A 16,665-nucleotide genomic window follows, 5' to 3' on the forward strand; every position below is an offset into this window, starting at 1 on the left:
TGGTCGAATCCGGAAACTATCATTTCGAAAACAAAACGTTAATTCTTTCAGTGAAATACGGAACCGTTCCGTATATTATCTAACGGGTGGCATCAGTAAGTCTAAATATTGCTGTTACATTGCACAACCTTCAATGTTATGTCACAATTATGTAAAATTCTGGAAAATTAGTTCGCAATGAGCCAGGCGGCCCAAACTGTTGTATATACCCTGACTCTGCGTGCAATGAACATAAGAGAAGTGACAAAATTTCACCTGGTTAATATTGCCTGCTAACCTGGATTTCTTTTAGCTAAATATGCAGGTTTCAAAATATATACTTCTGTGTATTGATTTTAAGAAAGGCATTGATGTTTATGGTTAGGTACACGTTGGAGCAACGACAGTCCTTTTTCGCGAATGCGCACTGCATCGATTATATGCAACGCAGGACACGCTAGATAAACTAGTAATATCATCAACCATGTGTAATAACTAGTGATTATGATTGATTGATTGTTTTTTATAAGATAAGTTTAATGCTAGCTAGCAACTTACCTTGGATTCTTACTGCATTCGCGTAACAGGCAGGCTCCTCGTGAGGCAGGTGGTTAGAGCGTTGGACTAGTTAACCGTAATGTTGCAAGATTACTTCCGGCGCCAACAGAGATGGCTGCCTCACTTCGCGTTCCTAGGAAACTATGCAGTATTTTGTTTTTTTACGTGTTATTTATGACATTGGTACCCCAGGTAATCTTAGTTTTTATTACATACAGTCAGGAGGAACTACTGGATATAAGAGCAACGTCAACTCATCGGATCCCAGCCGGCGAACCAATACAACGACGCCATAAAATGACTAGGCAAGGACCATATCACCTCCACCCTACCTGACACCCTAGACCCACTCCAATTTGACTACCGACCCAATAGGTCCACAGATGATTCAATCGCAACCACACTGCACACTGCCCTAACCCATCTGGACAAGAGGAACACCTATGTGAGAATGCTGTTCATCGACTACAGCTCAGCATTTAACACCATAGTACCCTCCAAACTCGTCATCAAGCTCGAGACCCTGGGTCTCGACCCCGCCCTGTGCAACTGGGTGCTGGACTTCCTGACTGGCCGCTCCCAGGTGGTGAGGGTAGGTAACAACATTTCCACCCCACAACACTGGGGCCCCACAAGGGTGCGTTCTGAGCCCTCTCCTGTACTCCCTGTTCACCCACGACTGCATGGACATGCACGCCTCCAACTCAATCATCAAGTTTGCAGACGACACAACAGTGGTAGGCTTGATTGCCAACAACGACAAGACGGCCTACAGGGAGGAGGTGAGGGCCCTCGGAGTGTGGTGTCAGGAAAATAACCTCACACTCAATGTCAACAAAACAAAGGAGATGATTGTGGACTTCAGGAAACAGCAGAGCAAGCACCCCCCTATCCACGGGGCAGTAGTGGAGTAAGGTAGAAAGTTTTAAGTTCCTCGGCGTACACATCACGGACAAACTGAATTGGTCCACCAACACAGACAGCAGTAACGGATTTCGTCCTCTTCGTCTGAAGAGGAGTAGCAAGGATCGGACCAATACGCAGTGTGGTAAGTGTCCATGTTTTAATAGTATAAACTGAACACGACAGAATACAAAATAACAAAGTGAATATAAACGAAACAGTCCTGTGTGGCACAAACACTGACACAGGAAACAATCACCCACAAAATACCCAAAGCATATGGCTGCCTAAATATGGTTCCCAATTAGAGACAACGATAAACAGCTGCCTCTAATTGAGAACCAATCTAGGCAACCATAGACATACAAAAAACCCTAGACTGGTGCCAAACCATAAACAAACAAAACCCCTAGACAGGCCAAAAAACATATAATCACCCATGTCACACCCTGGGTCTGCACAACTCATCACCGGGGGCAAACTACCTGCCCTCCAGGACACCTACACCACCCTATGTCACAGGAAGGACATAAAGATCATCAAGGACAACAACCACCCGAGCCTCTGCCTGTTCACCCCGCTATCATCCAGAAGGCGAGGTCAGTACAGGTGCATCAAAGCAGGGACCGAGAGACTGAAAAACAGCTTCTATCTCAAGGCCATCAGACTGTTAAACAGCCACCACTAACATTGAGTGGCTGCTGCCATACATGTAAAAAATGTATCACTAGCCACTTTAAACAATGCCACTTAATATAATGTTTACATACCCTATGTTACTCATCTCATATGTATATACTGTACTCGATAACATCTACTGCATCTTGTTTATGTCGTTCTGTACCATCACTCATTCATATATCTGTATGTACATATTCTTCATCCCTTTACACTTGTGTGTATAAGGTAGCTGTTGTGAAATTGTTAGGTTAGATTACTCGTTGGTTATTACTGCATTGTCGGAACTAGAAGCACAAGCATTTCGCTACACTCGCATTAACATCTGCTGACCATGTGTATGTGACAAATAAAATTAGATTTGATTTGGAATCCCTGAGCTGACAAGTTAAAAAGCTGTCGTTCTGCCCCTGAACAAGGCAGTTAACCCACCGTTCCTAGGCCGTCATTGAAAATAAGAATGTGTTCTTAACTGACTTGCCTAGTTAAATAAAGGTGTAAAAAATATATATAATAAAAAATAAATACATAAAAATAAAAAAATCGGCAAAATTGTTATGAAAACTTTAAAATCGGCCATAATTAATCGTCCATTCCGATTAATCGGTCAACCTCTAATTAGGACATCTACTTTGTGCATGACACAAGTACTTTTTCCAACAATTGTTTACAGACAGATTATTTCACTTATAATTCACTGTATCACAATTCCTGTGGGTCAGAAGTTACATTCACTAAGTTGACTGTGCCTTTAAACAGCTTGGAAAATTCCAGAAAATGATGTCATGGCTTTAGAAGCTTCTGATAGGCTAAATGACATCATTTGAGTCAATTGGAGGTGTACCTGTGGATGTATTTCAAGGCCTACCTTCAAACTCTGTGCCTTTTTGCTTGACATCATGGGAAAATCTAAAGAAGTCAGCCAAGACCTCAGAAAACAAATTGTAGACCTCCCACAAGTCTGGTTCATCCTTGGGAGCAATTTCCAAACGCCTGTAGATACCACGTTCATCTGTACAAATAATAGCACACAAGTATAAACACCATGGGACCACGCAGCCGTCATACCGCTCAGGAAAGAGACGGGTTCTGTCTCCTAGAGATTAACATACTTTGGTGTCAAAGAAAAATTCCCATTTACCGATTGTTATGAAAACTTGAAATCGGCCCTAATTAATCGGCCATTCCAATTAATCGGTCGACCTCTAATATAATATAATATAGTATAATATAAATATATATATATATATATATATATATATATATATATATATATATATATATACAGTGCCTTGCGAAAGTATTCGGCCCCCTTGAACTTTGCGACCTTTTGCCACATTTCAGGCTTCAAACATAAAGATATAAAACTGTATTTTTTTGTGAAGAATCAACAACAAGTGGGACACAATCATGAAGTGGAACGACATTTATTGGATATTTCAAACTTTTTTAACAAATCAAAAACTGAAAAATTGGGCGTGCAAAATTTTCCAGCCCCTTTACTTTCAGTGCAGCAAACTCTCTCCAGAAGTTCAGTGAGGATCTCTGAATGATCCAATGTTGACCTAAATGACTAATGATGATAAATACAATCCACCTGTGTGTAATCAAGTCTCCGTATAAATGCACCTGCACTGTGATAGTCTCAGAGGTCCGTTAAAAGCGCAGAGAGCATCATGAAGAACAAGGAACACACCAGGCAGGTCCGAGATACTGTTGTGAAGAAGTTTAAAGCCGGATTTGGATACAAAAAGATTTCCCAAGCTTTAAACATCCCAAGGAGCACTGTGCAAGCGATAATATTGAAATGGAAGGAGTATCAGACCACTGCAAATCTACCAAGATCTGGCCGTCCCTCTAAACTTTCAGCTCATACAAGGAGAAGACTGATCAGAGATGCAGCCAAGAGGCCCATGATCACTCTGGATGAACTGCAGAGATCTACAGCTGAGGTGGGAGACTCTGTCCATAGGACAACAATCAGTCGTATATTACACAAATCTGGCCTTTATGGAAGAGTGGCAAGAAGAAAGCCATTTCTTAAAGATATCCATAAAAAGTGTTGTTTAAAGTTTGCCACAAGCCGCCTGGGAGACACACCAAACATGTGGAAGAAGGTGCTCTGGTCCGATGAAACCAAAATTGAACTTTTTGGCAACAATGCAAAACGTTATGTTTGGCGTAAAAGCAACACAGCTGAACACACCATCCCCACTGTCAAACATGGTGGTGGCAGCATCATGGTTTGGGCCTGCTTTTCTTCAGCAGGGACAGGGAAGATGGTTAAAATTGATGGGAAGATGGATGGAGCCAAATACAGGACCATTCTGGAAGAAAACCTGATGGAGTCTGCAAAAGACCTGAGACTGGGACGGAGATTTGTCTTCCAACAAGACAATGATCCAAAACATAAAGCAAAATCTACAATGGAATGGTTCAAAAATAAACATATCCAGGTGTTAGAATGGCCAAGTCAAAGTCCAGACCTGAATCCAATCGAGAATCTGTGGAAATAACTGAAAACTGCTGTTCACAAATGCTCTCCATCCAACCTCACTGAGCTCGAGCTGTTTTTCTAGGAGGAATGGGAAAAAATGTCAGTCTCTCGATGTGCAAAACTGATAGAGACATACCCCAAGCGACTTACAGCTGTAATCGCAGCAAAAGGTGGCGCTACAAAGTATTCACTTAAGGGGGCTGAATAATTTTGCACGCCCAATTTTTCAGTTTTTGATTTGTTAAAAAAGTTTGAAATATCCAATAAATGTCGTTCCACTTCATGATTGTGTCCCACTTGTTGTTGATTCTTCACAAAAAAATACAGTTTTATATCTTTATGTTTGAAGCCTGAAATGTGGCAAAAGGTCGCAAAGTTCAAGGGGGCCGAATACTTTCGCAAGGCACTGTATATATATATATATATATATATATAACACAAGTCTCAGTCTTATACAAGTCTTATATATATATATATATATATATATATATATATTAGAGGTAATCGGAATGGCCGATAAAATTAGGGACAATTTCAAGTTTTCATAACAAATTGGTAATCTGCATTTTTGGACACCGATCATGGCCGATTACAATGCACTCCACGAGGAGATCAAATTGCAAAATCTTCTCTCCGCCCCATGGTAAAATGTGTATAATTGCAGCAAACTTGCTTTAAAAAAATATTTTCTTTACACCACATGGCATACTCTAATTAACTTGAAAACTCCACTGTCACTAATTGGGCCACTAAAATGTTTTGCTGGCAATGTGTCTGTGTGGGGGAAGTGGAGTTTGAATGTGCATACGCAGAACCGCAAGCAACTAGGCCTGTCATGATAACTTATCCATCCCTGCCACAGAGTATATTATGTTTTGGAAATGAAAATACTACTCTCACTACAGAGCAAGCAGTAAAGCTTCATATGACACCAATTTTTGCTTTGTACCATCCATTGATTAAACTTTATGGAGCCTGGGTAAGGCCAAAATGTCATAAATATACCAACTTTGATGAATTACTTTGATGACATGTCAAATATGCGTCAACAATCCTTCCTCTAAAGGGCCATTCGATGGATTACATTTGGTGAAAATCCCCCAAATGTTTGTCCTGGTTTCATATGAAATCACTCATGTAAGCTGTATCCAACCAGGCTAGAGCCCATTCACCTCCTCCAAAAATAGGGAAGGGTCTGAGCCATACAGCACTGGAGTCTAAGAATCACTGTAAGAAAATGTTTTGTTTATTCACATAGCGAGGATATATCAAACTCTACTCCTTTTAAACATTAGGCTACATATCACACTTTCAAAAGTTATTACATAATGATGAACCATGACGGAGTTGAAGCAAATCATCATTCAATAAGCCTCTTTTCTTTTTAGGAGTTTGTCTACAGACAAGAGGCAGAGCACTCAGAAAGCTGAGAATATTCTAAATGTCCTTTTTTCACTCTGCATCTCCTCTCTGCCAAGTACAGAACTCAGTGATGCCATCTTCAGATTAGTATAGAAGTTATCTGGCTGTGTTTCAAACAGCACCCTATTCGCTATGTAGAGTACTACCTTTTGACCAGGGCCCTATAGTCTCCTATAAAAAGTAATGCACTAAATAGGGAATAGGGTCCCATTTGGGAAGTAGCCTCTATTTCCTCCATTAAGACTGGGTGACTCAGGGAGACATGTAATGTGCTTTGAACATTAAACACCATTAGCCAATGCTACACAGTGCACACACACGCAAGCACCCACAACCACGCGCACACAGTACCCTGTCAGAAAGTAGGCCTCCATTAGCAAAACAACTGTCACTAAAAGAGCCCTCATCAACATAAAGCTATACAAAAATGAACACATACTTTGTAAATCCATTCCATTCCCAACTTTTTTCTTTTTTTTATGGATTTTTTCATTCTATTGGAACCCTTGTTGTGGGAATAATAATAACAGCAGAAGCAGAGAGCAATTTACATTTCAACGCCTATTACCACTGTTGTCAGTTACTAGAACAATTAACGAAGGTGACAACACATTTTTTTCAATTAAACAATAACTGGTCATCCAGAAAGTGATTTGAAAACTAATTTTGCCTGCTAAGAACCGAGCTGACGCTATGGGACACACACACACACACACACACACACACACACACACACAGTGCTACAGAATTAATTGCTACAGATGTAGGATCTTAATTTGAGCCAGTTTGCTACAGCAGGAAAATAGTCCTGCAGCAACAGGACATTTGAAATATTTTGTGGATTATAATAAATTTACATTTTGTTATGGGTTGATACATTTTTCGTAAGGGAAAATCAAGTCTGAAATTTCAAAGTGGAATTAAAAACTTCAGAAGCCATTTTAAACCTCAAATACACTAAAAGTTTTAAATGTCCTGCATTGCAGGGTGATCAAATTAAGATCCTATACCTGTATGAGGGAATTTAATTTCCACTGTGTGAAACGACTCAGGATTTCACTAACAAACATAGTTTAATTAATTCAAATAATGATAACAAAGACTAAAAAGGTCCTTCCAAAGATATTGTTCAATGATAAATATTGTTTTATAGCTGCCTATACCAATTCTATACAAGTTAGCCTACAGATTTCTTTGAAACATTGTCTTTTCAATCAATCATTCGCTTTATTGTCTCAATTGAAAATGTGTAGTGCAGTCTGGGAAAAAACGACTTTAAAACAACCACAATCATAAAACAAAGTGTAGGCTACTGTTTGATCCATCCTGCACACCACAAACAGACAGATTCAGATGGTTGTATTATACCTCACTAATACTCTAATCAAATCTCTAATACCTGCTATGTGGATATGAATGTGAATGGCTTCGCTGCATATCACAGCATACCAATAACCATAACCTCTGTGGCGGGCACTCCAGACATGGGTTCAAATACTATTCAAAATTATTTTAAAATACTTGATCTGGGCTTGATTGAACTTGCCTGGTGCAATGGAAGTATGGAACATATAGAATTGTCACAAAAGAGCAATACCTCACCCACCTACTACTCCAGGCAGAATAAACAAATGTACTTGAAAAATGTCAAATAGTATGTGAACCCAGTTCTGCTGGGCTAGCGCTCGTCTTAGCTGAGACCCTCTAGAATGTTTGATTGGCCTCATAAGCAGATACCTTACACAGTAAATTGACAATCGAATACAGACACATGCAAGAATAGAGGGATGGGAGGATAAAGGTTTTTATAAACTGGGTGGTTCCAGCCCTGAATGCTGATTGGCTGAAAGCTGTGGTATATCAGACCGTATACCATGGATATGACAAAACATGTATTTTTACTGCTCTAATTACGTTGGTAACCAGTTTATAATAGCAATAAGGCACCTCGGGGGGTTGTGGTATATACCACGGCTAAGGCATGTGTCCAGGCACTCCGCGTTGCGTCGCGCATAAGAACAGCCCTTATAATGGTCATATACCACACCCCCTCGTGACTTATTGCTTAAATGACTGGTAATGGATCCTGAATCAACCTCTTCTCTTCTCCTATAATTACACCAGTCATCATTATAATACACTTTTTCCCCCTTCACACACCACACAGTCATAAGCACACACATACACGCACGCACACGACACAGTCGTAGGCACGCACGCACACACGCAAATCACACTTGCTCAGCTATCTTTATGGCCTCATTCTGTTCAGTAGAGTAGCAATGAAGTTTAGAAGTTTAGTTGAGATGGTACTCTATTTCTTCCTTGTAACAGACGGACAGTGAGGGGGAGGGAAATGATTGAACATTAAATTGTGTTTTAAAAAGAAAATAACAAGGATTAGCAGTAAATCCTGACTGAGCCTCATGCCATCATCCTGGTACTGTCCCAAGTGGCACCCTAGTCCCTATATAGTGCACTACTTTTGACCAGGGCCCATAGGGATTAGTGTGCGATATGGGGACCCCTGAAATGCAGAACGAAGTCACAAAGTCATCTGCACTGTTTTTATTTTTCTTTCCTGGCAGCTAGACACTTAATCCAACTAAGATTACTGCAGATAATCCTTCTAAATGCATCGGATTAACAATCAGTGAAATTACCCAATAGATTTATCGAATCTCAGTGAGATTAAGACATACAGCAGCTCCACCTGTTTTTCAAAGCACGCCTGGGCCATTCCTGGTCGTTACTCGCTAATAACAGAATGATGTACACTGGTCTATAAGAAACACAGACACACACACACAGAGACACAGAGGAACAGAAACACACACACAAACACAGTCAGTCACACCCTGCGGATCAATAGCTGAGACAAATCAAGCCTCATCCCAACTCCCATCTCTCACTGCATTTAATGAACTACTTAGCAGTACATTGTGTGATGGTGTGTTGAATGCAAAATGAATGGTAAGATAAACAAAATGGCAGCATGGTTGAAAAACCGGTCTCTGTACGAGAGGTCTGGCTACTATAAGAGACTACCTCCAGTCTCTACACGGGAAGTCTGGCTACTATAAGAGACTACCTCGAGTCTCTGTACGGGAGGTCTGGCTGCTATAAGAGACTACCTCGAGTCTCTGTACGGGAGGTCTGGCTGCTATAAGAGACTACCTCCAGTCTCTGTACGGGAGGTCTGGCTGCTATAAGAGACTACCACCAGTCCCTGAACAGGGATGTCTGGCTGCTGTAAGAGACTACCACCAGTCCCTGTGTGGTGGGGGGTCTGGCTGCTATAAGAGACAACCACCAGTCTCTGTACGGGAGGTCTGGCTGCTATAAGAGACAACCACCAGTCCCTGTACGGGGAGGTCTGGCTTCTATAAAAGACGACCACCAGTCCCTGTTATAGGGGGGTTTATGGCTGCTATAAGAGAGTTCCACCAGTCCCTGTACGGGGAGGTCTGGCTGCTGCTATAAGAGACTACCACCAGTCCCTGTATGGGGGGGTCTGGCTGCTATAAGAGACTACCACCAGTCCCTGTATGGGGAGGTCTGGCTGCTATAAGAGACAACCATCAGTCTCTGTATGGGGGGGTCCGGCTGCTATAAGAGACAACCACCAGTCCCTGTATGGGGGGGGGTCTGGCTGTTATATAAGCTTACCACTCCAAGATCTCACTTTACTCAAGCAGCAGATCTTATTTGACTCCACACACACACTCTTTCTTTGCAATGCACACGCACACACACACTATAAAAGCCTCTCATTCCTGGACTCAGCATTAAAGCAGCAGCCAGTTTAATCTCAGTTTAATCAAGGCTTCAGTGTTTGTAGACAGCTTTAACAAGATGAGTCACTGACTGGGCTAGGAATGAAAGTCCAGGAACTTAGAGGAGGGAGGGATGAAACAGAAAAGTGAACGGATCCTGATTAATGACGACAAGAGGCAAAGCAAAAGGGGGAAAAAAGGAAAAACAAGGACATACTGTAGCTGGCAGGGAGGTAGGATAGGACTGGGGGCTGTGCCCAGATATCCAGTATGGTGGTGGTAGACATTTGCCCCCCTCCATGTAGACACTACTCTTAACAGCAGGTTACATAGTGCCATCTGCCTGATCAGACAGGGAGCTAGTCCATTAATGTCCACCCTCCAACTCCACAAACAGATACACACAGCCCCCTCCTGCCCTGCTCTCTCGACAGCTCACCACCCCAGGTGACATATTGAGCACCTGCTGTCTGACCTCTGTCTAAACATAATTAAGGAAGAATTAGAAACTCAATGATCCTAATAATTTAACTGTAATAGGAGATTTAAATCACCCTGAAGTCCTGATAAAGCTGAGGAGGAGCTGTGGAAAGAAGCACTATGTTACACACACCAGTTTAGATTTTTCTGTGTGGATTCAGGAGTTAAATTAATTCTGTAAGAGTGAAATGAACACTCAGCGTTTTTGCATGTACGTTAATTAATTGGTTAATCTTATGTTACACAAAGATAAATAACATACTTATTAATCCAATCAGTTAGATGTATTGCCCCCATTATTGAAATGGTTGATCTGGTTTAAATGATTTAGGTAGTGTTTTTTATGATGTTTCCTAACCCAGACAGTCATTCTGAATGCAGGTTGTGCATGAATAAAAATGCAAACTGTTGGATACACCACTTTGCAAGCCAGGATAATGTGACTTGCAGGTCTGATGTGGTATGTAAACCTGGAGTTTCCTAACACCACTGTGTTGGAGTAAAACTAGGCCATCAACTAGGCCAATAAGTAACGTCTTAGGATACATGTAATGTATTGTCAGAGTTTAATTTGAATGATAGAATTTGCCCAGAAACTCACTTGGTGAAAGTCACAGGCTTAAAATGAAAGACTTCAATAACCATGTCTCTGTCACTAACAAATACAGTCATGGGTGTTGACTCTAGAATCCCCCCCCCCAAAAAATGGCACCCTGGGAAAAATGCAAATTAGGATTTAAACCATAAAGTGTTAAAACAACTAGGGATGCACCGATATGACATTTTTGCCCGATACCGATATCCAATATTTGACTTGCCGAAAACAAACCTTAACGATATCCGATATTTAAAAACTTTAGCGGCCTTTTAAGCATTCTAGTACAGTTAAATAGTTAACACACACACACATAGACGCAGTGGTCTAAGGCACTGCATCTCAGTGCAAGAGACGTCACTTCAGTCCCTGGTTTGAATCCAGGCTGTATCACATCCGGCAGTGATTGGGAGTCCAATAGGGCGGCGCACAATTGGCTCAGCGTCGTCCGCGTTTTGCCGGGGTAGGCCGTCATTGTAAATAATAATTTGTTCTTAACTGACTTGCCTAGTTAAATAAAGGTTACACACACACACACACACACACTGACCAAAACGTTATTTTGTTGGCATTTACGTATGTCCCCATTACCAGTAAAACATAATCAAAACCTATTTCTTTCACTTACTTGCTGTACTGTTTCGTTGTTCATTTGTTCAGTTGTTTCATTCTCAACCAGGATTTCATCATTACATGTCAAGCAGTGAAGTTTCAGCTCTGTCTGTCTGTGGCCTCTCTTCCTCGGTGCGCACTGTCACTGTGTCCGTTTCCATCTTGTCCAGCTGTGTATGTAACATTTCACGTAAACCTTGTTTCTTATCTGCATCGAAGTAGTGGTCCTTGTACTTAGCACCGAGCATGGTGGTGACACAGTAAACAGGCTCAGAGAGAATACCACTGAATCACTTGTTCACAGCCTCAGGTACTTTTGTAAGTTTTAACCCCCCGGTCTGTCTGCAGATTTGTTGAGCAGGCATTTCAATGCTATGACAGAGGGTATCACGTCTGCTGCAGACGCAGTTGATGAGCTTATTTCTCCAGTCAGTTGTTCAAATAGCGCTAGGAGTGTGTTCATGTTCCCAAGTTTCAAACATGTTCTCAAATGCCATTGAAATGGCAGCAGCGGTATGAGAAACAGCACATTATTGAGAAATACGGCTTTCCTCAGTACAAAATCCTTGTTGACCCACTGTGCTGTCAGACTCAGCATGCTCATGGGGCTGACATAGCTGGGCCAAATGTCAGTCGTGACGCCCATAGCAAGCAGCATAATGAATTCCATAATCTTGGCATTAATGGATTTCGCTTTTGAGTTGTCTCGCTGAAATGTTCTTACTCTTTCAAATGACTGCTCAACTTAAACGTGTTTAGTTGTTGGAAGTGTGCGCTTAGTCTGTCTCTGCTTTTGTTCTGTGTAGCGCTGTATTTTTCGTAGCGTTTTTTACGTCATCTACTTACGTTATATACGTATGCACATCATCTACTTACGTTATATACGTATGCACGTCATCTACCTACGTTATATACGTATGCACGTCATCTACTTACGTTATATACGTATGCACGTCATCTACCTACGTTATATACGTATGCACGTCATCTACCTACGTTATATACGTATGCACGTCATCTACCTACGTTATATACGTATGCACATCATCTACTTGCGTTATATACGTATGCACGTCATCTACCTACGTTATATACGTATGCACGTCATCTACCTACGTTATATACGTATGCACGTCATCTACCTACGTTATATACGTATGCACGTCATCTACTTACGTTATATACGTATGCACGTCATCTACTTACGTTATATACGTATGCACGTCATCTACTTACGTTATATACGTATGCACGTCATCTACTTACGTTATATAGGTATGCACGTCATCTACCTACGTTATATAGGTATGCACGTCATCTACCTACGTTATATAGGTATGCACGTCATCTACTTACGTTATATACGTATGCACGTCATCTACCTACGTTATATACGTATGCACATCAGCTTTGACATTGGTTTTGCACATCGGCGTTAAACTAGACATTGGGCCAATACCGATGTTAGCATTTTCAGCTAATATCGTCCGATTCCGATATGCTCACCGATAGATCGTTCATCCCTAAAATCAACACCCCAAAATGATTTACTGTAACACTACAGGTGTTAGTTTCCTACACTGAGAAAGTGTAACAGCGTCAGCATTAAGAAAAGTGAGTCCAGTTTACTCTAAATCAAGTGTTATGTTTTGCACTGTAGGTGTTGCGTATTACTCTACAGTAGAGCTATGCAAGCTATGGGAACACTGCAACATAGTTACATCTTTAAAGCTTTCAAAAGTGTTATTTTAACACCAGTTCAGTGGGACTCATATGTTCACTGAAAATAGTGTACATTTTACACTGTCAGAGTTAAATGTACACCATTGAGTTGGCTGTGCAGACAGCACACACACAGGGCATACACACAGAGCATACACACAGAGAACACACACAGAGCACACAGCACTATGTCACACAGACATGAAATGTTCTCCTGAAGTTTTTTCATTGTTAGTGAAATTAGAAAAGCCAGAAAGTCATGTTTGTATTCCAAATAATGTTTTAGCCTTTGTTTACACAGGTTAACCTCAAGAGAGACTTGTATGAGTTCAGACAGAATTTTAAAAATTACGAGTGTTCCTTGGTAGTCTTAAACAAATCTACTTTGAAACAAAAGTATACATCTCACACACATGGTCATGCGCTTAAAAAATATATAACATTTTGTGTTTGCATCCCAATATTACACCTTATATACATCGCAGAAGACTGAAATATAACAAAACCATTCGACATAAATTCACTGGATTTTAGTGGGTAATTTTTAAATAATGTTTATGTTTATTAGTTATGAAATTATAAAAAGTATTTATAGCATTCAACCCCATGAGGCCACTAGAGGGCGATTTGGTCATTTGACTGCAGGAAAGGGGCTACATATTTTATATGCAACACTTACAGTGTAGGCATTATGTTTCTGCTCTCTACAGTAATAACACAATCTCTCTACAGTAATAACACAATCTCTCTCTACAGTAATAACACAATCTCTCTCTACAGTAATAACACAATCTCTCTCTACAGTAATAACACAATCTCTCTCTACAGTAATAACACAATCTCTCTACAGTAATAACACAATCTCTCTCTACAGTAATAACACAATCTCTCTACAGTAATAACACAATCTCTCTCTACAGTAATAACACAATCTCTCTACAGTAATAACACAATCTCTCTCTACAGTAATAACACAATCTCTCTCTACAGTAATAACACAATCTCTCTCTACAGTAATAACACAATATCTCTCTACAGTAATAACACAATATCTCTACAGTAATAACACAATCTCTCTCTACAGTAATAACACAATCTCTCTCTACAGTAATAACACAATCTCTCTCTACAGTAATAACACAATCTCTCTCTACAGTAATAACACAATCTCTCTCTACAGTAATAACAAAATCTCTCTCTACAGTAATAACACAATCTCTCTACAGTAATAACACAATCTCTCTCTACAGTAATAACAAAATCTCTCTCTACAGTAATAACACAATCTCTCTCTACAGTAATAACACAATCTCTCTCTACAGTAATAACACAATCTCTCTCTACAGTAATAACACAATCTCTCTCTACAGTAATAACACAATCTCTCTCTACAGTAATAACACAATATCTCTCTACAGTAATAACACAATCTCTCTCCAGTAATAACACAATCTCTCTACAGTAATAACACAATCTCTCTCTACAGTAATAACACAATCTCTCTACAGTAATAACACAATCTCTCTACAGTAATAACACAATCTCTCTCTACAGTAATAACACAATCTCTCTCTACAGTAATAACACAATCTCTCTCTACAGTAATAACACAATCTCTCTCTACAGTAATAACACAATCTCTCTACAGTAATAACACAATCTCTCTACAGTAATAACACAATCTCTCTCTACAGTAATAACACAATCTCTCTCTACAGTAATAACACAATCTCTCTACAGTAATAACACAATCTCTCTACAGTAATAACAATCTCTCTCTACAGTAATAACACAATATCTCTCTACAATAATAACACAATCTCTCTCTACAGTAATAACATAATCTCTCTCTACAGTAATAACACAATCTCTCTCTACAGTAATAACACAATCTCTCTCTACAGTAATAACACAATATCTCTCTACAGTAATAACACAATCTCTCTCTACAGTAATAACATAATCTTTAAGCACTGCCACTTCCATAGACATATTGTCTTCACATTTAAAATCACCACTAAACCTCTATGATGCCCGCCGATGGCTTTTCAAAAGTAATATCAATGACTGAACTGTTCAAACTAAGAATGGACTAGAAACGACTCAAATATTCAGCCGAGGGAGACGGTAGAAGAGCGTGGTATTGAAACACAGCGGTTTCGTATTTTGGCCTTCACTGGAAATTAGTAAAGGTAGCCAGTGAAACAACACTGGGGAAAAACACTGGGGGAAACCGCTAGACAAGGCTACATTTATTTCTGAAACAATGTTTGCTTGACATGATCACAGTGTGAGGGTACTCGCTGCTGATAACTGTGGGTTCACTATCAAATTGCTCCATTATAAGGGATGGACCAACCATCCTCACAACTAACAATAATTGGAACACAATCCTATCACCAAAAAATGCATGGGTCCCTATTCTGCTATTTAGCACAATGTTTCATATTGTTCTGGCTCTCTGCCATACAGTAAGTAGATGGTAAGTAACACAGGCGCTCTGCCATAGGTTGGTGTGAATAACAACAGACAAGGAAGTGAACTACGTACTATTCTGCTAATCTCTCAAACCACCTGTCAGAATAAAATACCAGTAAGAGAACACACACACACACAATTAGCGAGCTTCTACAGATAACGGGCGGTTAATTAACCAGACTACTAGTAACCACATTACTCTTACCTCTACATTAAAAACATACGCTCACATCATTCACTGTATCCCACAAAAAGTGAGGCCCTCAAGGCAAGTCTTAGCAGCCAAATCCTGAAATAGGAATGATGTTTTCTCTCACCCCACAATGAACTACTACAGAACTGCTCAAAGTCAATGATTCACCATATTTGTTTGTTCGACCCACAATCCACCAATCAATCCAACAAGAGTCAGCACTTTACACCCACCAACACTAGAGGGCAGCAAACTCATAAATCACACTGACTGCATGTTGTAAGTTTGTAGCGTGAAAAAACGTTCCATAGATGATGAAAAACCACAGCTTTGCTGATTTCACACACTCTGAACTGTTGAAAGTTCATTTATAAAGCACCTTACCAGAAATAACAGACACAGAAAAAACATGGTTTTGCTTGTTTCACAGCTTCCTACATTAAACCAGTGTAACTCCATTTTAAAAGCACCTTACCAGCATTAACAAACACAGACAAACTGCATGTCATGAGGTTGTAGTGTGAAACAACTGTTCACCATAGGCATGGCTTGTTTCATAAACATCAGCATTAAAGCAGTGCAAACGTATTTAGCCATAGTTTGACAAACTCCTGCATCAAACCAATGTAAATGAATAACAAAGCATCGTACCTGCGTTAACTATGGCATCGACCTCGAGGATGGTGATGTCACCCTTGTAGAGAGATACTTTGTCTCTCAGAAGGTCCTTCCCTTCCTCTTCCTCTGTCACTAGAAACAACAAGAGCAGGGG

The 16,665-nt window shown here is 40.3% G+C and overlaps 1 protein-coding gene across 2 annotated transcripts in view; it reads right to left on the minus strand.

The window, feature by feature from the left end:
• Positions 1-16,665, minus strand: part of LOC139381901 (mono-ADP ribosylhydrolase 2) — a 1,192,255-nt gene that overhangs the window by 1,167,192 nt on the left and 8,398 nt on the right. For both annotated transcript variants that reach the window (XM_071125757.1, XM_071125758.1), the window contains exon 3: positions 16,545-16,643. In XM_071125757.1, coding sequence (XP_070981858.1) covers positions 16,545-16,643 — 99 coding nt within the window. The remainder of the gene's footprint in view (positions 1-16,544; positions 16,644-16,665) is intronic.

Source organism: Oncorhynchus clarkii, chromosome 23, assembly GCF_045791955.1.
Source record: "Oncorhynchus clarkii lewisi isolate Uvic-CL-2024 chromosome 23, UVic_Ocla_1.0, whole genome shotgun sequence".
NCBI lineage: Eukaryota > Metazoa > Chordata > Actinopteri > Salmoniformes > Salmonidae > Oncorhynchus > Oncorhynchus clarkii.